Raw genomic sequence first — 20,825 nt, forward strand, 5'->3', positions numbered from 1 at the left:
TGAGCCACGCCCAGCCGGGCTCCTGGGGGGTTTTTAAACACACCACTGCCCTACGGCAGACCAATTAAATCAGAGTCTCTTGGGAGAACATGGGTATGAGGACTATCCTTTTAGAAAGTTCCCCCAGTGTTTCTCATGTGCAGCCAGGGTTGAGAACCACTGGGCCAGGCTAACCTTGTCATTACAACCACTTACTCAGTGTCTTTTTCATGTCATGGCTTCTAAAGGAAAGGATGCCAAACATGGGTGAATGGAGGGGGCTGCTCGCAGCTAGAGGCAGCTGGCCTGGGGATCCTGCCTTTTTGCCTGGTTTCCTGCAGGCCTAGGAGAAATTGATATTTAGGCACAACTGTATTCCATCAGGCACCTGGCTCTCACCCTTTGGAAAGCTTTGTTTAAGTGCTCACATCGGTGTATTCTGGGAGGATCCTTGTGAAATCTGAGTAATTATAAGTTTTCTCATAGCGCTCTTTTGTACTTTTCATTTATAGCTTTATTGAGGTATAATTGACATACAGTAAACTGTACAGACTGAAAGTATACAATTTGAGAAGTCCTGACATATGTGAAACCATTACCACAGTCTAGATAATGGTAATTTTCATCATCCCCAACAGTTCTCTTCTGCTCCCTTGTAATCCCCCCCTCCAGCCCTTCCCAGATAACTGCTGATGTGCTTTCTGTCACTGTAAATTAGTTTCATTTTCCAGAATTTTATATAAATGGAATCCTATATACTCATGCTCTTTTGTCTGGCTTGTTTTACTCAGCGTCGTTATTATGAGATTCATCCCTGATATTGCATGTGTCGATAATTCATTCCTTTTTGTTGCTGAGTAATAGTCAATCCTGCAGACACATCACATTTTTTTAACCCATTTACCTGTTGGGTTAATGGATTTGGGTTGTTTCCGGTTTTTAGATATGACACATAAAGCTGCTTGTGAATATTCATGTATAAATCTTTTGTGGTCGTGTGCTTTCATTTTCCTAGGTAAGTAACTATGAGTGGAATAGTTGAGTCATATGGTAGGCAGATGTTTACCGCTTCAAGAAGCTGACTGTGTTCTAAAGTGGTTATACCATTTCACATTCCTCACCAGCAACATCTGAGAGCTGTCTCCTCTAAACTGACTGAAGAGCCCTTGTTTCTGTCTTTTCTTGGCTCATCCCTTCTTCTTTCCTCTGGGTACATGTGAGAGAGGTGAGGATGGGAGTTAGGGACCAGAGGTGGAGACATGTATAGATGAACTTAAGGGTGAATGGCTGTCATACATAGATTAAGTTGTCTTAGTATCTCTTTTTTCCTCCATCTTTCTATTTCTTTCCATCTGTTATAGGCAATTAAGAAACAGGCAGTAGCCTGGGTGATGTGAGTCAGATTATTAATACATCTCTTTTTGTGATGAAATGATTGATATTTTTACCCCTCACCTGCAGGTGCCCAGACACCATGCCACAACCCTGCAGACCTGACACTGGCAGAAAGTAGGAGACTTCCTTGTCTCCTCTGTCCCCATCCTCACCATGTCGTCGACTCAGGGCAATGGGAAACACTGGGAGTCCCTGGAGTCAGTGGGCATCAGCCGCAAAGAGCTGGCCATGGCTGAAGCCCTGCAGATGGAGTATGATGCTCTGTCCCGGCTCCGGCATGACAAGGAGGAAAACAGGACCAAGCGGAACACGGACCCCTCCCTCATCGGCCTGGATGAGCCTGTCCTGGACTTCTACAGCAAGCCAGCGGGGAGGCAGAAGGACCTCAAGCTCTTACGCGGTCTTTCTGGCTCTGATCCTACCCTCAATTACAACTCACTCTCCCCACAGGAAGGGCTGCCCAACCACTCTACCTCCCAGGGCTCCCAGCCTGGCCCAGATCCCTGGCCCAAAGGCTCCCTGGCTGGAGACTATCTTTACATATTTGATAGTTCAGATGGGGGGCTCTCTTTTTCCCCAAGGCCAGGGGACATAGATGACTCCTCTAAGAAACTGTCCCCACCTCCTCTGCCTCCTCGAGTCTCTATCTGGGACACCCCTCCCCTACCTCCCAGGAAGGGGCCCCCGTCTTCCTCCAAGATCTCCCAGCCCAATGACATCAACACTTTTTCTTTGGTCGAACAGCCTCCAGGCAAATTGCTAGGGCAGCAGATCCTAGAGGAAGAGAAGCCAAGAAGTGGGGGTACAGGGCGCCTGTTGGGGTCTGTGGACTACGATGGTATCAATGATGCGATTACACGGCTCAACTTGAAGTCAACCTACGATGCAGAGATGGTGCGGGATGCCACCAGGGGCTGGAAGGAGGGCCGGGCGCCCCTGGACTTCAGCAAGGACATTCCTGGAAAACCTGTGGCCCGGAGCAAGACCATGCCCCCTCAGGTGCCCCCCCGCACCTATGTCTCTCGCTGTGCCAGCCGAAAAACTGCGATACCCGGCAAGAACCACCGGATTTCTGCTGCTTCGGTGAGGACCTTGTGCTTCCTCTGTCTCCCTTTTCTCATGTCGTTCAGAAACAGAATAATCTTTCTTCTTTGCTGTTCCAAATCGGCTACCTACTCATCCCTTTAGTCTCCTCTTCCCCTCTGCTTCTGGGTCCTGGTCGGGGAGAGGAAAAGGGACACCCAGAGACACTCCCTTCCAAGGCTGAGTTTTGTGTACCTTGTGTATCTTCTGGAAGCAGGCATTTCAGAAGCCCAGTTCCTAGTGTGTGCCTGCTTTATGATGTGAGGACGTAACTGAGGTTATGGGGACTCACTGTTGACTCTGTGTCCCAGTGGCCTGGTGTGCTGGAGTGAGTTGCTTCTGCTTTTTGCTCAGCCAAAAATGCTGCATGGTGATGAGGCTAAATCCTCATATTAACCAATGTTTCGTGCTCACTGAATACCAGATCCTGGTCCAGACCCCTCAGCAGCCCTGCCTGATGGTCCAAGGGACACAGCCCTGGTCTCTCATCCCAAAGCTGGCTTGTTCTTGCTCTCTCTGTCTCTTCTCTGTGTCTCCTTCCCTGTGTGTGTCTCTCTCTGTGTCTCTCCCACTGTCTCTCTGTCTGTCTCTGTCTTTCTCCCTCTGTCCCTCTCCTGTCTCCCTCTTTCCTCTGTCTCTCTCTGACTGCTCTCTCTGTGTCTCTCTTCCCTTCTGTCTTTCTCTGTCTCTTTTTCTCTCTTGCTTTCTCTCTCTCTGTTTATCTCTCTCTGTTTTTCTGTGTCTACCTCCCTGTCTTTCTCTCTCTGTCTCTCTTTTATTATTGTAAAATATACATAACAAATTTACTGTCTTAACAATTGTAAGTATGCAGTGCAGTGGCGTGAAGCAGATCCACATTGGTCTGCAATCATCACCACCATCCATCTCTTTTCACATTGAAAATATTTAGAAGATGTGGGATAACAATAATAATTTTACTTTTATCAGTACATAATATAAAATAGCAAAGTATTTACAGTAAAGCACAGAGTGGGCTCCAGGGCAGCTTTGATCTTGAGCTGGTTTAAGGAAATGCCAGCAGCGTCCCCATGGGTGGGACTTGAAGACTGCTTTGTGTTCCCCCTTGGGCCCTGGAAGCCCTGGCCCTAGAAGGGATCAAGAGGCACCCTCGTGGCTGATGACTTCTGTGGGAACAGGCTTCCGCCTCATCCCATCCCTGTTTCCTCCTTATACATTGTCCAAGGGACACTGGGGCTTTCCTACCTTGGGTCCTAGCAATTGTGATCCTTCACAACTCTCGAAAAGCCATGTGGTCCGTCCTTCCTGTGCTTCTACTAAGAGAGCCCCTGAAGTAGCATCAGCTCCTGGGATAAGTCACAGCTCTAGAGCTCAGGGCTTTTTAAAGGCCCTGCTCTGAGAGGTGGGGCTGCTTCTGCTATTTATAGGGACAGGGAGAGTCCTGTTCCCAGCTCGGAGTTCCTCTCACAGAATTGGGCCTGCTTGCCTGGTCCAGGCACCCTGGTAGGTGGGCACCTCTGTCGCTTCCTCTCCTGCTCCCTCTACTCCCTCGCCCTTCCCCCATCCCCTGCTTGTCTTCAGAGCTCTGAGAAGGAGCTGGGTCCAGTCTCCTTGGAGAAGCCAGGGCAGCTTTTGCCCATTCCTAGTGGGAAAATGAGGCCTTGGTCTTCACCTCATCAACTTGTTGCGGGGACCCATCCTACTGGGCGGGGGGACCCCTCGGGCCCTCGGCCTATACCACCACCCCGCCTCCGCCGGGCTTCCAGCCAGAGGGACACTCCTTATCCCAGGCCTGTGGGGCCAGCTCTGGAAATGGTTGGCTCCAAATGCCAGCTGGGTACCCCCGCTGCCAGCCTCTGCCTGGCAGACTCCCCCAGCCAGCACCGGGTGATGCCTCCAGGGCCTGCCAGCAGGGTGCACGTAAGTGGCTTTGTTTTCTTATGGAGCCAGGGAGTGGCACTGAAAGGGCATGAAAATGGCCTCAGTAGCTACTCTGTTCTCTATCCCTCACCTTCCCCTCCTCTCTCGGCCTCTTCATTTCTCTGTCTCTCTGTTTCTGTTTCTGTCTCGTTCCGTTGCTCTGTCACTTTCTCACTCTTGCCTTTGTGAGTTAATTGCTGACAGTGGTACTATTGTTTTGACTGGGACACAGGCATGAACTTGGCAGAGCCAGGGCCTCACATGCCAGCTGCCCCCACGCTGCACCCCCTCCCTGCTCACCGAGGGGAGCAAGGCTAGCAGGGGACGGTCACTTAGAGGAAAGTCTATATATTCAAATGAGGAGGTCAGTGCTGCCATCTGCCCAAGGGTGGGGAGGACATGAGAATAGCTGGAGGGAGGGTGAGAGGTGAGGCAAGGCTATGCGCGCACACTCGGGCTTTGGGCTCCCCGGAAGCAGGTGTTGGCACCGACGGCAGCCACGCCATCCCAGCTGCAGCTTCATTCCCTTGGGGCGGCCTCACATGGTGGCTGTGGGCAGGCCTGTCAGGTCAGGCAGAAACCTGTCATGCCCCAGCTCCCCTACTTCCTCCTGGAGGGCTGGGGGCTCTTTTGCACTCCTCACGGGTGAGTGAGAGCAGCTCTGTGACTACAGGAATCAATGTGAGGTCTTGTCTGAGCAAATTCCCACCACCACACATACGGTTGGACAGGATGCGGGGCTCAGGCAGGTTCCCTGACACCGCAGCTGTTCGAAACCAGAAGACTCGAGAGCCAGAAGGAGCTTCCCTGGGGACTAGATGGGCAACCCACGTCCGTGGCCTCCATAGTGGGACAGGAGAAACAGCTCCTCTCGCCGCCAGCCTCTGGGAGCACCCCCAGAAAGCCAGCCCAGAGGCTCCACAATGCTGTGCGTGGCCTGACCTGCCGCATCGAAGCTGCCCTTTTGGGAAGGCTTGGCCATACTCTTGTTCATCCTACCCAGGCTTCCGGACTTAGTCAAAGCTTCAAGTTCTGTTTTTCACTTGGCTCTGGGTCTCCTAAGATGGCAGATAAATATTTTCCAGCATTTCCCACATTTTCTTGTGCCCCTTTCAGTGAATGTTGAATGCCTCTAAAGTCTTCGCACCTGGAGTGTAATAGCTCAGATCTGGGAGCCGTGGGGAGGGGCCATCACGAGGAGAAGGCCCTGAGCCAGCTGCTCTTCTCTTAAAGGTGGTCTCCCGGCCCCACGCCTTCGTCAATGGCCATGAGTTGTTTGAGGTCTCAGAGGAGAGAGACGAGGAAGTTGCTGCATTTTGCCACATGCTGGATATGTAAGAGTTAAAGAAGGGGGTTGGTGGTGGGTTGTGGGGGCTGGGTCGGAGGGCCACCCTTTTCTCAGAAGAAAGAAGAACCATGTGTAATAAATCTCAATTCAGAGCTATGGGATGCTTCCTATAAAAGGTGTTTGCGGGCTTTTTGAAATTGAGGCACCTTAGAGGTTTCACAGATTTGACAAAATTTATAAAACCTTGATTTAACAGTGAAATTACCTCAATCGCTTCAGGCTTTAGGAGCAAGTGCCCCCAGATGGAGATAAGAGGGCTATCTGGAGCTAAAAGGGAAAGGAAGTGGACCCAGAAAACCTTTCCCTGGCTCTTAGCATGTCCTCTTAGGACACTCCCTACTGTTCAGCTCTGCTTGGGAAACATCTGGCAACTGTAGCAAATGTGTCAAGATCATGGTTTCCAGAGCTGCTTCCCCACCACCTTCCTCCTGGGCCACAGACCTGGAGGGCCGGGCTGACTGGGGACAGAGGGGCCCTTGGGCCTCAGGGCGGGAGGGTCCCAGCAGGCCTCTTCTCAACTGCTCTCTTCCGAAGGCAGAGCGAGGGTCCTTCTCCCTCTCTTCCTGCACAGCCTTCGATCTGGCTCCAATATCCAAGACTACTTCCTCACCGGCTATGTCTGGAGCGCTGTCACCCCGAGCCCGGAGCACCTTGGGGATGAGGTCAACCTGAAGGTGACGGTGTTGTGTGACAGCCTACAGGAGCCACTCACTTTTACCTGCAACTGTAAGTTATGGGGGAGGAGAGAGAGCCTCCCTGGAGGCGGGGTGGGATCCTTTGGCCTCAGTTCCCACCCCATGGTGTGGCCCAGAGCTCCTATGGGAGGCTGGCTCTGAGGCCAGCTTTTTAGGTCCATGGTCACTTCCTCCAACCCCAAACTGCTTTATGTGGTTGGATCACACCGGGACTGGGGGATCAGGGTAGATGCTGAGCCCCGCCTACCCTGACACCCCCATCATTGCTGCCCTGCCCCACCCCTTGCAGGTTCCTCAACTGTGGACTTACTCATCTACCAGACCCTGTGCTACACCCACGATGAACTGAGGGGCGTGGATGTGGCTGACTTTGTGCTGAAGCCCTGTGGGCTGGAGGAGTTCCTGCAGAAGTGAGTGACCTAGTGGGGAAGAGCAGGGTAGCATGCAGCACCTGCCTTCTGGGTGTTAGGATTGTCAGGGGCTTCCTGGGGGAGGTGCTGGGCTCCAGGCCTGGGGCTGGAAGCTTCCCTGTAGTTGCACAGGCAGGACTCCTGCTTTCCAGGCACACTCTCAGCCACGTCGCACTTTCCCAGGAGCTCCGTCTTCCAGCAGGGTTGGCCAGCTTCCTGAGCCAAATCTGTGGAAAGAGCTTGGAGCTGGGAATTAGGCAAAGATGAAGTGGAGAGATGTGTGAGGGGTGATGGGGGACTGTGTGGGGCTTTCCTCCTGCCCTAGATTATGTGAGGTGCCCTTATATCGAGGGGTAGAAGGAAGACTGGGCAGCGGTGCCCAGTGGAACCTAGGGAAGAAGTCACAGTTGCTCTCTTCCCCCTTCCCCTGCCAGTAAGCCCTTCCCCACTGGCATGTGCTGCTGGTTAGCCTCCTCACAGAGGCTCTCTGCCAGCCCCTCTCCATCCGTGCCCTGTGCAGCAAACAGCCTCCTGGACAGGCTGATGTGGCCCAGCGGCAGCAATCCCCTTTCCACTGCCCTGGGGCTCTGGATTCTGGCCGGAGTGCAGGGATTGCACCCCTCAGGTGATATAGCTGGGTGGCAGGCCTGGAATCAGCCAGACAACAGCAGATAAGGAAGTGGAGGGATTTGCTCTCCTCCCAAGCTTCCAGTTGCGTATTGCCCATGAAAGCAGGCCTTGGGAGTGGGGAAAGGAGAGGCCTGTGTCGTGGTTCTTAGGAGAACCTGTAAGTGCCACTACTTGCTCTTTCTCTCATATCCAGGTGTAGATGCAAGGGATCTATGGCTAGAGCAGCTCTCAGCTGTTTTCTTTAACCTAAGGGATGTTGTTGGCCCCTTCTGGCCTCTCAGTAAACCTTAGTAGGGAAGGATTGGTCTGAAGAGAGGAATTTGTGGGGATCAGATCAGATCAGATAGATCCTGTCTGAATTACCTTGTAGGTACCCTAGTGCTTGAGCCCCCAAGTCCAGAGGTGGTAGATAAACTGTCAAGTTCTAACTTCCTGCCAGGACCCGGGTGGAGTGCCCAGGGCGAGGTGGAATGGGATCGGTGGCCCTGGGGTCATGCTTCCCCCACTCTAACAAATGCATACATGGGAAGAAGGCCTTCCATAGAGAAGGGCGAGCAAGTCCCCAGGGGACCTGTGTCCATGACTCTGGCCCAGGAGCCCCCCTCCACCACCCAGTCTCTTCTCTTCCCTCCCACCAACAGAAGGTCAGACCCCTGAGCACAAGACAGCTGCCCTGAGTGGGGTGGGAAGTTCCCTCTTGGGCTTCCAGAAAGCTGCGAACTCCCAAGGAAGCCCTGTGGTTTCCCACCGTGCCTAGCAGGAGGGGGCTGATGCGAGGGCGAGTGTCGGGTCCAGGATGCAGGCTGCTGTCAGATAAGAACCCTGAGACAGTCCCTGGGGAGGGTTGGGTTTCCTGCTTCCTCCCCCATCACACCACACTCTTCCTTCCCTGGGCACTCCCACCAGACCTACCCCAGGGCCCAGTCTCTCTAGCCCTAGATTTTGGCTGCAGTTCAGACTTAGCAGGATGGGGCCTAGATCAGAGGGTTGGCCCCTCAGGATGTGGAGAACCTCTTTAAATCCTAACTGCACCCCACTGGCCTCAGGCCTGGGCACCTCTGTGGGCTCTGCACACACCCCTTCCCTTCACCCCTTTCCTCTCTCCATTGCCGGCCTAGACGCCTAGCTCTGCTGAGGAAGGAAGTCCCTTTCCGGCTTCTGTTCCCAGCTGCTGGGAGCCAGCCCAGGCCTGCGTGCTGGCCTGCAGGTGGGACTCACTTGGCCTCTCTTTGGGGTTTCCTTTTTGACTGTGGTGTGATTTGGGAAGGAGGAAGAAGCTGGATCATGGAGGGACTTGGCTAGGCCACCTTCTCTGAGACTGGAGTGGGGGTGGGGTCACACAGTTGTCACTTGAACAGTGGGAATGGCATGCAGGCAGGTGCTGTCAAGATGTCTGTAGAGATTTATGTAGTTATTTATAATCAGGCAGGAGCCTTGGGGGAAGGGGAGCAGACTAAAATTTTTTTTAAATTTATTGATATGAGAAAGAGAGAGAGAGAGAAACACTGATTTGCTGTTCCACTTATTTATGCATTCATTGGTTGCTTCTTATATGTGCCCAGACGGGGGATCAAACTTACAACCTGGGCATATCAGGACACTAACCAACTGAGCTACCCAGCCAGGGCAGAAGCAGACCTTTGATGGGCATTGGGATAGCAGACCTGGAATCTTACTGGGTTTGCTTCGTTGACCTCAGCACCCCAGCTGGTAACAGTAGGGTGTGGGAGGCCTAGAACCTCAGTAAGGGGACAGTGTCACCCACTGATCTCCACGCCCAAGCCTGAGCATTGGCTAACTTCCAACATGTCCTGTATACTGAAGCCAAGAGAATGGGGTTTAAACACTATGCTCTGAGAAGTCCCTTTGTTCCCCACCCCACCAGAAGTTCCCACCCTGGAGTGAACCACCAATGACAATACAGGTAATAAATGCCTGGGAAAATCAGTGTTTGTGCAGACTAAGGCATCAGTGTATTAGGTGGTTTTTCTTTAGACAAACCTGTACTTCCCCAAGCTCTACCAGGACATTTCTAGGAGCCAAGGTAGGGGGCACAACAGAAGTACTACCCCTAGGTCACCTCCCTGTCCTGTTTCTCTCTCCCCAAGGCTCAGGTCTATATCGCCCTTCCCACTGAGTCCCCAGGATGCTAATGATCTTGTCCCTCTGTCCCACCAGTAAGCACGCTCTGGGCAGCCATGAGTACATTCAGTACTGCCGCAAGTTTGACATTGACATTCGGCTACAGCTGATGGAGCAGAAATCCGTACGCAGCGACCTGGCCCGCACGGTTGGTGTGGGGCAGGTGGGGGAGCACGGGGTGATATGGAACACATTTAGGGGGACTGGGGTAGGAGCACCGGGTTGAGGTGAAGGCCCCACCTCTCCCTGAATATGGTACTTGTTACTCAGGTAAATGATGACCAGAGCCCCTCCACTTTGAACTACCTCATCCATCTGCAAGAGAGGCCAGTCAAGCAGACCATCAGCAGGTGAGAGTGGGTGCCATCTCGGGTGTGGGTCAAGCAGGAGCTCGGGGAAACCCAGCAGATACTCTTGCTTGCCTGTCTCCCAGGACCAGGGCTTCTTGCAGGTGTCGGGGGTGGGACCCAAGAGTTTTATGGGCTGATCCCCACTCCAGGTGTATTACATTTCATCCCTCTAGCACTTTGCCACCATGCTCCAGGTGAGAGGTGGCGAAGTACAAAGGACTCACGGTCCTTCAGTCTTCACGGGACATATTGAAGGGATGGGAACTCCTGTAAGCCAGAGTCAGATCCCTGAGCTGTGGAAAAGGAGGAAGAGAATGGGTTGCCCAGGTCATGGCCAGGGAGGGGGGTGTCTATGCTGATTTCTACTTTTCCCTGCCCCCAACTTCCTAGGCAGGCCCTGAGTCTTCTGTTTGACACTTATCACAATGAGGTGGATGCCTTCCTGCTGGCTGATGTGAGTACAGATCCTGGGGTGGCCTGGCTGCCCAAAGTTCTCCCAAGCTTTCCCCCAGTCCTCCTGGAATCAGCCAGCCCTAGAAGGGATCCGGAGCAGACATTCCCCTTGGCTCATGGGCAAACCAAGACTGCTGGCTGTTGGGTAGCTGGCAAGTGTGTGGAGAGGAGTTCTGCTCCTTGTAGAAGTAGGTCAGGAACCGTGTCCTGATCCCTATCTCTGGAGTAGGGTGTCTCCAAAGCTAAGGGACGTGGAACCATCACCCAGCTGCTACATGTGAATGTGCATTAATGCGTGTCCTGTGAGTCATGAGCGCCCAGGAACCTCTGATTGGAGAAGTTCTGAGGAAACCATGAGGAAGTGGAGGGTCCTAGAGGCAGGGAACGGCCAGGGCTCTCTTTGTGTGGATTCACAGGGGTTTTTAAGCCTCAAAACCATGATAATAAACATTTCTCCCAAATGTCGTGAAGCTAACAAAAATCAGATAGGGATTTGTCTAGAAATTCTAGGTGGTGGGATGAGAAATAGGCTACACAGGTAAGTGGTGCCTCAGTGTGGTCTCCTTGGCTATTCCCTGTGGATGGCTCTGAGGGAGACCCTGGGTGTGTTTATATTGTACCCAGAGGGGTAGCTGGGAGTAAGAGGAGGCTCAGGGAGGAGGGCTGAGAAAGCTGGGGAACGTGGACATGGCTCATTTAATATAGTAGGAGTGATTATTTGCCCATGTTGGATGTTTGAAGATAAAGTATGGATTCCACTAGTTACTCCTGAGGGTCATGAGCCCACACTCCTCCCAGCCCGTTCCTCCAACACTGGGTGCTGGTGGCCAAGGGCGCTAGCCTGCCAGCCTCACTGTGCCTCCTCTCACAGGGGGACTTCCCAGTGAAGGCTGACAGGGTAGTCCAGTCCGTCAAGGCCATCTGCAATGCCCTGGCTGCCGTGGAGACCCCCGAGATCACCAGTGCTCTCAACCAGCTGCCCCCCTGCCCCTCCCGCGTGCAGCCTAAAATCCAGAAGGTAATGGGGCCCAGGGCGCTAGCATGGGGAAGGAGGAGAGGGATATTCGCAGGCAACTGGGTAATTAGCTGTCCAGCTGCTAAAAGGCTCTTCTCCCACCTCCATCTTTTATGTTTGAATCGTTTAGCCAGGAGAGTTCTTGGGAAATGGATAGCACGTGTGAACCCTCTTTCGGAGGGCGAGGGTGGGCTAGGGCCTGCCCCCGGGACTGATTGCTGGAGCCCAGACAGGCTCACTCCCAGTCACTGAGGCCTTGCCTGGTAGTTCGTGTGTACATCAGGGGCTTCGGGACTCCACAGGGGCACTGTGTGCTGTGCAGCCAAGGCCAGTATGCCAGGCGTTGTGTCTATAGTGCAGTGGCCTGAGGGTTAGGGTGTCTCATCTGGGTGGACATGATGACTGTATCCCGGGCCTGGCTCACTCTGTCCATTACACGGATCTGGTACAAGCCATTACTTCGTCCTACCTGGGGACTCTGCTCCTCAAACTTCAGTCCAGTGTGGTCCTGATGAGCGCAGCTGTGGAAAGCCCTTCCTCCAGCTGTGGTGGAAAAGACTGAGGCCCTGAAGCACCCCTCCTTCTGCTTTTCCCCAATAGGACCCCGCCGTCCTGGCTGTGAGGGAAAACCGAGGTAAGGGAACTGCTGTCTGTCTTTGTCCAGGAGGGGCAGGCAAAACTGCAGACTCTGACCGATTCCTTTTTCTCCCCGGCCCCGTCACTGCTGGGGCCCAGGTCTGCCTGCGTGTGTGTGTGTGTGTGTGTGTGTGTGTGTGTGTGTGTTCCTCCAGCTGGAGATCACCTTTCTTTCCATAAAATGTTTTCTCATCACTTTTACTAGTTACTCCTGCAGTGTCCCTGGGAGATAGTGGTGAGGCAGGAGAGGTATGAGGTGGGGGTGGTAATGCGAAGTTAGCCTGGGTTCCAGATGGGAAGACTCTCCCTTGGGGAGGTTGTGATCATTCTCCAGGTGTCTCATAAGCCCTGCGATTCCAAGTTAGGATGGGCCTGGAGAGGAGAGATAAAAAATGTTTCACTAGTACCCCCCCTTGGGTCTTTCAAGCAGACCTTTGCCCTACAAAGCCCGTATTCTGGGATTTGTGGTCAGTGATTCACAGTCTTTTGGGTTTTATGGACCAATAAAATGTCCCCAAAAGTATTATTTGGGGGACCACCATAGAAATGTCATCTTTTATTTTGCCAATGACATATATATATATATAATCTTTATTGATTTCAGAGAGAGGAAGAGAGAGAGAGAGAGAGACAGAAACATCAATAATGAGAGAGTCATTCATTGGCTGCCTCCTGCACGCCCCCCCACTGGGGATGGAGCCCGCAACCTGGGCATGTGCCCTGACGGGGAATCGAACTGCCATCTCCTGGATCCTAGGTCAATGCTCAACCACTGAGCCATGCCGGCCAGGTGCCAAGCAATGACTTTTTAAAAGTAACTGACAGCCCGGCCAGGAGTGGCTCAGTGGTTAAGCGTCGACCTAGGATCCAGGCAATGAGGGTTCGATTCCCAATCAGGGCACATGCCCGGGTTGCAGGCTGCAGCCGATCAATGACTCTCTCATCATTGATGTTTCTATCTCTCTCTCTCCCTCTCCCCTCCTCTCTCTGAAATCAATAAAGATATATTAAAAATAAATAAATAAAATAAAATAAAAGTAACTGACAATTCTGATTCCCACTATTTCCTAAAAGGACATTTAACATTAAATAAGTTGCAATACGTAAAAATAAGGGCAGTGTTTACATTTAATATCTGTCATTTTATGAGAAGCTTATGACATGCCCCTGCTTTTTTCTCGTTTCACCACAGATGGGTGAACTTGTCATGGCTATTAGAATACCATCTGGCATTTGGGGACTATTTCCTAGGGTCTTCTGTCCTAGCCTGCACAGTGGCAACAAGCTGGGGCTTGCAGAGGCCTCACACCTTCCCTCCCACCCCTTCCTTTCACAGAGAAGGTCATGGAAGCCCTGACAGCTGCCATCTTGGACCTGGTGGAGCTGTACTGCAGCACGTTCAATGCCGACTTCCAGACGGCAGTCCACGGGAGCCACAAGCACGACCTGGTCCAAGAGGCCTGCCATTTCTCCGGGCCTCTGGCCTTCACTGTCTATGCCACCCACCGCATCCCTATCACCTGGGCTGCCAGGTGAGCCAAGGGCTGATGGCCTGGAGGGAGGAGCAGAGTTTGATTTTCAGGTGGTTCTCCCGCTGCCCAGCGTTTAGAATCTGTGGCATCGTGGTGCATGGTGGCCCAGAGGGAGTACAAGTGCCTGAGGGGGGCATGGGCTGGGACATGCTAGAGGAGAGCAAAGGTCTCTTAGGAAATAGAAAAGAGGCAGCACTGGCGGATCTGCTATTCCCTCTTAGTGCTGGTTCAGAACTGGCAGCATCGGCATCCCTGCCCCCTCCCATCCAAGGCCAGCTGATGGACACTTGGTGACAGATGGCTGCTTCCCAGCTCCAGTGCATGCCCCATGGCCAATGACTGCACTCCCCTGCAGATGCACAATGGGAGGGGGCGGGGAGGTGGGACATGACCCTTTGTCTGGACTGCAGTGGTGGGTGTGGAGAGGCTCCTTCCTTTGGTAATCCTCAGCTCCTCTGCAGGATCCTCCCCATCCAAGGCCTGGGGAAACAGGCACTCGGCTCAACGACCCCCTTCTGGACCCCTCCTGTCCCTCCCTCCCCTTCTCTCTTTGTTCCTCACTTAATGTATTCCTCTAAGCGATTGACAGAGAACAAAGGAGGCAGCCTGGGAAACCGGGGCCTTCTCTGACCTCTTCTGTCAGGCACCTGTCATGAGCCACAGGGACCCCCATGTGCTGGCATTCAAGTGGGCAGATGTCGGTTTCATCTCCCACCCTTCTCACCTGCATATGTGCACACACGCACCCCCCACCGTGCTGGGCTGGAGCTGACTGGAAGGAGGAGGCTGCATGGCTGGTTCCCATGAAGAAGGAAGAAAAATTGTGGCCCAACATGGAGCCCGACACTGGGCAGAGGGATCCCGATTGAGTTGCTTCTCCCGGAGCACACTTCTGCAAATCCACTTTGGCTGTCCTGTCCCGTGACCCATTACAGCCTCCAGAGACCCAGAGGAGTTTTACCGAGGGAAATGGGATTTGGCATAGGTGGGGTGACTGAGGTGGGGTTTGGGCGCTGAGTGTCCTGACCTGCTCCCTTTCTTTGGTAGCTATGAAGACTTCTACCTCTCCTGCTCCCTCAGCCATGGGGGCAAGGAGCTGTGCAGCCCCCTGCAGACCCGGAGGGCTCACTTCTCCAAGTACCTCTTTCACCTCATCATCTGGGACCAGCGGTAAGACCCTCCCTCCAGGCTCTGGAATGAACCAAGGGTGGTCACTAACCCTAACCAAACAGGTCATTTGACCTCTTGAGTCTCCACTCCCCTAACTCTTAAACGGGCCCAAGAATAACTTTTACCCCTCAAGCTGTTATGAGACTCCACAGAGAAGCATCCTTGAGGGCTCTTGGTGAACGATGAAGGGTCATATACAACGCTAGTTGGTAGTTTCAATGATAATTCATTATTTTGATCTTGTCTCCCTTGAAAGGTTTCACTGGCTTTTCTTCCCCAAGTTTCCACAGGATAGAGAGAGGGAGGGGACTTACAGATGGAGAAGGGAAGGTTGTCTATAGGAAAGAGTAATGGGCTTGAAGCCACAGAAAGCAGGCTGTATTTTAGCTTTGTTTTGGCTTCTCTGTGCCTCAGTTTCTCAAAATTTAAAACGGGGACATTTGTTTAACTTGTTGGCAGTTGCGGCACTGACATGGATAGATAAGTTATGAAAATGAAACCATAAGCCCAAGATAGTATTAATCAGCATTTATCGACAATAATTTGCTGCCAGGAAGGTAGGCGTCAGCCAAGCAAAGCAGGAAGGAAACGGAGGCGGGGATGCCTCAGATGGTTGCAGGTGTTTGCCTGCCCTGCTTCTTCTGTGCTGTGCCCTGTCCTCACTCCAGAGGGTCAGCAGCCCTTGTTTGCTGTCAGGTTTACTTCCCCATACCGACTGCGTCTGGGTCTTTATTTGCAGAGCAGGACTGCTACTTCAGTGTTTGGAGTGTGTATCAGAGAGGCTGAGAAGGGTCCTTGTGGAGGCCAAGGAAGCTGAAATGGGTAGATAGAGTCTGTGGAATAGCCGGGAGGCGGGGGTCGCTGTATAGAGGGACAGCTGGGGAGGCAGGCCGTTTCTCCTGTCGTCACACTGTGTAATTCTTAGAGCAATAAATGTGTGAAGAAAGTCCTTTCATGGAACAACTGTCAGGGCAGGAGAGCCTCCTTGGAGGCTGAGGATGGCTGCATTAAGTGGCTTGTGAGTTTCACCATCCCCTTGGCATTCTCTGGCCTTAGTTACTTCGCTGTCAAGGAAGGGGTGCTCTGCAGTCCTCCAGGCCAGGCAAACCCCACAAAAGTGGCCTTAGATCCTTTTCCCATAAAGTATCAGAGGTATAGAAGTAGCCAGGCCTGTCCTCCCTTAGCCTGCCTACTCTCTGGGTCTTATTTTGCTCCCTGTCTGAGATTTCTGCTCAGAATCCCAAAGGGCTGGCACCCTGCCTGGAGCCTCGTGGAGGGTGTCATCTTAGCACTGCCCATCCAGATGCCCCAGGGGAGACCTCTTGGCACCTTCATGGTGAAGACCAGGGCATTGGGAGAGATGCTACAGTGAAAGGTTCAGAACACAGGCTCTGAGTATATTCATCGTCCTATCCTTACTGTAGGTGCAGCCTTGGGCTTGTCGTTTAACCCAAAATGGGCATGGTAATAGGACCTACCCTGTAGGGTTGTTTGAGAGCAATTGGGACATGGCAAGTAAAGTCCTTGGCACAATACCTAGCCCATGATCAATGCTTTCTTCTTTGTCATCTTAGCTGGGGGAGCCCTCTGAGGTCCTGTTCCAAGGGACTGATACAGTGACTTATTTGTGCATGAAAATATTATCTGTATAACCTGCTTCTAGTGCAGTAGCCACAGTGTTGCATAGCAAAAATCGTACAGATCATGCATATACACATCACACACGTGAAGCCGTGTGCTCCTTTTCACTGATGAGAAAACTGAGGTGCGGAGGTGTGAGTAGTTGCCCAAGGTTGTGAGTGGCTGGACCAGACCTGGAACCGGCGCATCCCAGGAACCCTTGTTGGAGGAAGCAGCCCTTTTATAAGTGATGTGATGTTGAGGAATGGGTTGCAGAGGGAAGGAGGGGTTTCTTAGGCAGGGAGGAGGTTCAGGGATGCAGCTAACCTACTGACTATCCTGCCCGGCCCCTAGTGAAGGTCCCACAGCGGGTTTGGGATACCAGACATACCCAGGGACTGAGGAGAAGGGCCTTGGCTGGTTTGAGGGGTTGGCTGATTTCAGTTAGAACGTTTCCTCACCCACCTTTCCCTTTGTCAGGAGGCTGGGAGCCTCTTCTTGGGTGGAAAGAAAGGGATCAGGCCCAGCCCCCTGTGCTCTGTGCTGTGCGGTCAGGTGATTCTCTCCCACTGCACTAGTACAGGGATCAGCTAACTCTCAAAATAGGCCCAGCAGCCGTGCTCTGCCACCCCACCCTGGCATGTCCAATGGCTGCTGGAGGGGCCCTAATTATAGCTGTGCCCCCCACCCCCAAGCAGCTGGGACAGAGCAGGGCTCTGCCAGTCTCTGGCAGGGAGGGAGTACCTCATCTGGGTGGAGAGGAAAGTCCCCTGGAGGAGTGAGGGGCAGCATGGAGGGAGGCTGCTTCATCAGGAAACTGCCAACCTTGGGGGTGGCCACTCTGCCTCTGTGCCTCCTGGCGTAGAAGCGATGGCCCTGGGCCAGCCAGAAGGGCGTGACAGTGTGGACTTTGGCCCAGGGACAGCTTTCCCTAAAGGTAATGTGGGCCTGCCCTCTCTTTCCACAGCTCTCCCTCACCCCACCCTAGTGCCTGTCCTGAACTCTGAGGGAGCGGCCTGGTGATTCAGGCGGGAGCCTGGGGTAGTGGCCAGAGCTCGCCCGCTCAGTTCTTTTGCATCCCCCCCCCCCCCCCCGTCGCCCCCCACTTTGAGAAGCCCTGTCTCTTTATCCCTTTGGCTTTGAAAACAAACCATCTTGTGTCCCCGGGGTTAGGAAAAGGGGGACGGAGAGAAGACAGGCAGGTGGGGGAGGGTGGGCTGAGGGCTGGGAGCTGCTCCTGCTTCTTGACGCTTCCCAGCAGCAGCACGTGGGGGAGGGGTGGGATTGTTAAATGGAAAAAGATTGTCAAAGCAGCAGCTTCTCGGGGGTCCTCTGCAGAAATCCTAAAACGGGAAGGCGTGTGGCTTACAATGTGAGGCACTTAGTCACCTGGACGCTGAGATGGCTTTAGCCAAGTGAGTTTTGTCTGGTCACCATGGGTAGCCTCCAAATGAGGGGATGTTTGCGTCACCGTATGGAGGGGCTGCAAAGACACCATTTGTGCTTCTGGGAGCATCTGCGGGGGGAGGTTTAACCTCCAGTTTGGGACTGGCCTGGCTCTGCAGGAAAGCTTCCCCATGGAGCATGTCTGACACCCTGAGAGGGAGGCCAAGTTCTCACCCTCAGCTTGTCTTCCTGGGCCACCTGCCCTTGGAGCCCCAGGGGCAGCACGTCCTGATGTCGTTCCCTGCTCTCCCCAGGATCTGCTTCCCAGTGCAGGTGAACCGGCTGCCTCGGGAGACGCTGCTGTGTGCCACCCTCTACGCGCTGCCCATCCCTCCACCAGGGAGCTCCTCGGAGGCCACTAAGCAGCGGAGGGTGCCTGAAGCCCTGGGCTGGGTCACTACCCCGCTCTTCAACTTCAGGCAGTATGTGAGCCCCAGAGCAGGAGCTTCTTGGCCTTGGAAGGGAAGGAGGGGTATGGAGAAGGGCCTGGCTGTTGCACTGGCCACTGCCTGTCAGGAGGGTTGGCCACGAGGGGCTCACTGGTAGAGTCCAGAGGGTCCCAGCCCTTGTGCAAGGGACCAAGGCATAGGATTAGTGACCAGGACAGTTGATGTAACTAAGAGCTACTGGGCAGGACTGGTGGCACACTACTGTTGGGGGGGGGGGGGGAGCATGGAAATGCAATGCTCAGGTCACATGCCATCTGGTCTTGTCACTGGAAGGACCTTAAAGGTCATTTAGTTCAGCTCTCTACCTCAGGAAGGCATCCCTGCCACAGGTTATCCAGACCAGGGTGTGGCTAGCTCAGAAAGGCTTTGACTTTTTCTAGGACCCGGACGAAGAAAAAGGCAGTGGTCTGGGGAGAGAATGAGAGAGGATTTGGGTGGTGGCTTCAAGCAGAAAAGGCAGATTTGGGGATGGGAGAGCAGGAGGGAAACCATGTCCTTAGCCACTGGGTTTGTTGGCTCATCCCCCTTCCATTCTCGTTAGCGTCCTGACCTGTGGCCGGAAGCTTCTAGGCTTATGGCCAGCAACGCAGGAAAACTCCAGTGCCCGTTGGAGTACACCTAATTTCCACCAGCCCGACAGCGTCATCCTGCAGGTGAGATCCCAGCCCCATCCCTAGCCCCTGCCCCCACCCATAAGGACCACACTCGAGTCAGCTCCCAGTTTTCCTGTGAGTTTGGGCTGGGATGGGGGAGAAAGTGCTGGAACTTTGGGCATGGGATAATGGAAGTCACTGAGCAACTGGGTGAATGTGGTTAGATTATGAGTGGGAGGGTGAGTTCTGTGGAATCTCTGTCCCATCTCCTGGAGATTAACGTTGATGTCAAGGAGCCTAAAGGCAGGGTCTGGGACCCTCCCCATCCACGCTCAGCTCCTTGGAGTCTCTTGTATTGAACCCTCGTATTACTAAGTGTGATAAAATCTTAGCTGTCCCCTCTTGGGGCCTGAGGGGAAGCCCTCCCCGAAGCAGTCACTCAGTGCTCTAGTGGGTGCACAAACTCACGGGGAGAGGAGGAGGAGCTGGTCAGGACCAAGGTCTGGTTACCAGTTCCTGGCTCCCCTTTCCATGGTCATGAGATACCAGAGTGGACATGGAATGAGATAGAAGGAGAGCTTCAAGAGGCAGGCGTTTTTGTCTGTCCTATTTACTACTCTATGCCCCGGGCATAGAACAATGCCTGGCACATATTAGGGTTCAGTAAACAGTTGTTGAATGAGAGAACATAGAACTTCTTTTGAGAACTGGCTCACTGAGCACCAATACCCATTTTACGAGAACAAACATTTGGCAGCATAGAGCAGGGAACCCAGGATTGCACGCAGGCTTTAGAGTTGGTAGGGCCCTCACCTCGTATGTGTCTGACTCCCATGAGGCAGCAGTGCCCTCCAGGACCACACTGAAGGCCCCCCACCCTTGGCTGGAGGCTTCCACTGGCTCGGTCCAGTGACACTTCTGTTCAGAGTACTGGCCTGAGGCTGGTCCCTCTCACCCAGATGCATCTCAGCCCAACCTTTCCCCACTTGCCCATTTTTATTTCCCTCTCTTTGTTTCCTTCTCTTATTTTGCTGGAAGTTACAGTTGAAAGGGACTTTGGAGAGCACCAAGCTTAACAGGGTTATTTTATAGAAAGCCTGAGGGTAAGGGAGGGAGGAAAGTAGGAACAAGTGTGTGTGAGAGAAGCTGGAGACCTGAGTAGGTGGCAGCCCTCCCTCACCTGCCTGTTCTCCCTCCTTGCTTCTCTGATCCCATCCCCCAGATTGACTTCCCCACCTCAGCCTTTGATATCAAGTTCACCAGCCCCTCTGGAGACAAGTTCAGCCCCTGCTATGAGTTTAGCAGCCTTCGGGAGGAAGACCAGCACGTGCTTAAAGATATCATGCAGAAGGAGTCCCTGTACTGGTGAGACTCGGCATCCCCCATGTGTGGCTCAGGCCCCACCAAGTCTGTCACATTCTGTCTGACCCCTTTCATCTCCCAACTCCATGTTCTTGTCCTCCGGCTTTGGGAGTGGAAGTGGGATGGGGTGGGCATTGCCACCTGGGCAGGAAGTAGTGGAGAGAGGGTTCTGCTGAGGGCAGCCCCCAGGCCTTTTAGACACTAGGCAAAGCGGAGCAGTCAGGGTCAGGAACTTAGATCTGGGAGTGCCCATCCCCACGCTGGAAACTTGGCTCAGGCCCAGCTTGTGAAGAGGATCAGAATTTTGCCCCACCCAGCAGATAACTTGTCTACTATTTACTGTGACTGTACCACCCTGCCCCTACCTCCTGTCCCTTCCACACCCACAATCTGCGTTTCTCTGGCCTTGTCACTTTCCAAAAAGGATCAGGTGTCAAGGCAAGCTGGCAGCTCTCAGGGGTAAGCAAGTCCAAGCTGATCTCATCCTTGGGGCTGCTTCTCTCACCAGGATTAGAGAAGGGGGTTGAGGAATCAGGACCTGGAGGAGCTGGTGGGAGGCCCGCCCTCTCTGTGTAGCTCTTTGGCTCCTGCACTGCCCTGTGCATGTTGTGGGTGGGG

At 53.4% G+C, this 20,825-nt stretch overlaps 1 protein-coding gene across 2 annotated transcripts in view; it reads left to right on the forward strand.

Annotated features, from left to right (window-relative positions):
* Positions 1-1,447: 1,447 nt before the first annotated feature.
* The window catches only part of PIK3C2B (phosphatidylinositol-4-phosphate 3-kinase catalytic subunit type 2 beta), a 43,882-nt gene continuing 24,504 nt past the window's right edge, over positions 1,448-20,825 (forward strand). Inside the window, exons 1-14 of one of the 2 annotated variants that reach the window (XM_081121205.1) lie at positions 1,448-2,457; positions 5,590-5,690; positions 6,276-6,430; positions 6,689-6,809; positions 9,618-9,729; positions 9,852-9,931; positions 10,322-10,385; positions 11,256-11,402; positions 12,000-12,033; positions 13,372-13,567; positions 14,615-14,737; positions 18,058-18,225; positions 18,794-18,905; positions 20,068-20,210. In XM_081121205.1, coding sequence (XP_080977331.1) covers positions 1,528-2,457; positions 5,590-5,690; positions 6,276-6,430; positions 6,689-6,809; positions 9,618-9,729; positions 9,852-9,931; positions 10,322-10,385; positions 11,256-11,402; positions 12,000-12,033; positions 13,372-13,567; positions 14,615-14,737; positions 18,058-18,225; positions 18,794-18,905; positions 20,068-20,210 — 2,486 coding nt within the window. In that variant the 5' untranslated portion in view covers positions 1,448-1,527. The remainder of the gene's footprint in view (positions 2,458-5,589; positions 5,691-6,275; positions 6,431-6,688; positions 6,810-9,617; positions 9,730-9,851; positions 9,932-10,321; positions 10,386-11,255; positions 11,403-11,999; positions 12,034-13,371; positions 13,568-14,614; positions 14,738-18,057; positions 18,226-18,793; positions 18,906-20,067; positions 20,211-20,825) is intronic. The other variant, XM_081121206.1, reaches the window with a different exon arrangement.

This window comes from Miniopterus schreibersii, assembly GCF_964146895.1.
Source record: "Miniopterus schreibersii genome assembly, chromosome: 19".
Lineage (NCBI taxonomy): Eukaryota > Metazoa > Chordata > Mammalia > Chiroptera > Miniopteridae > Miniopterus > Miniopterus schreibersii.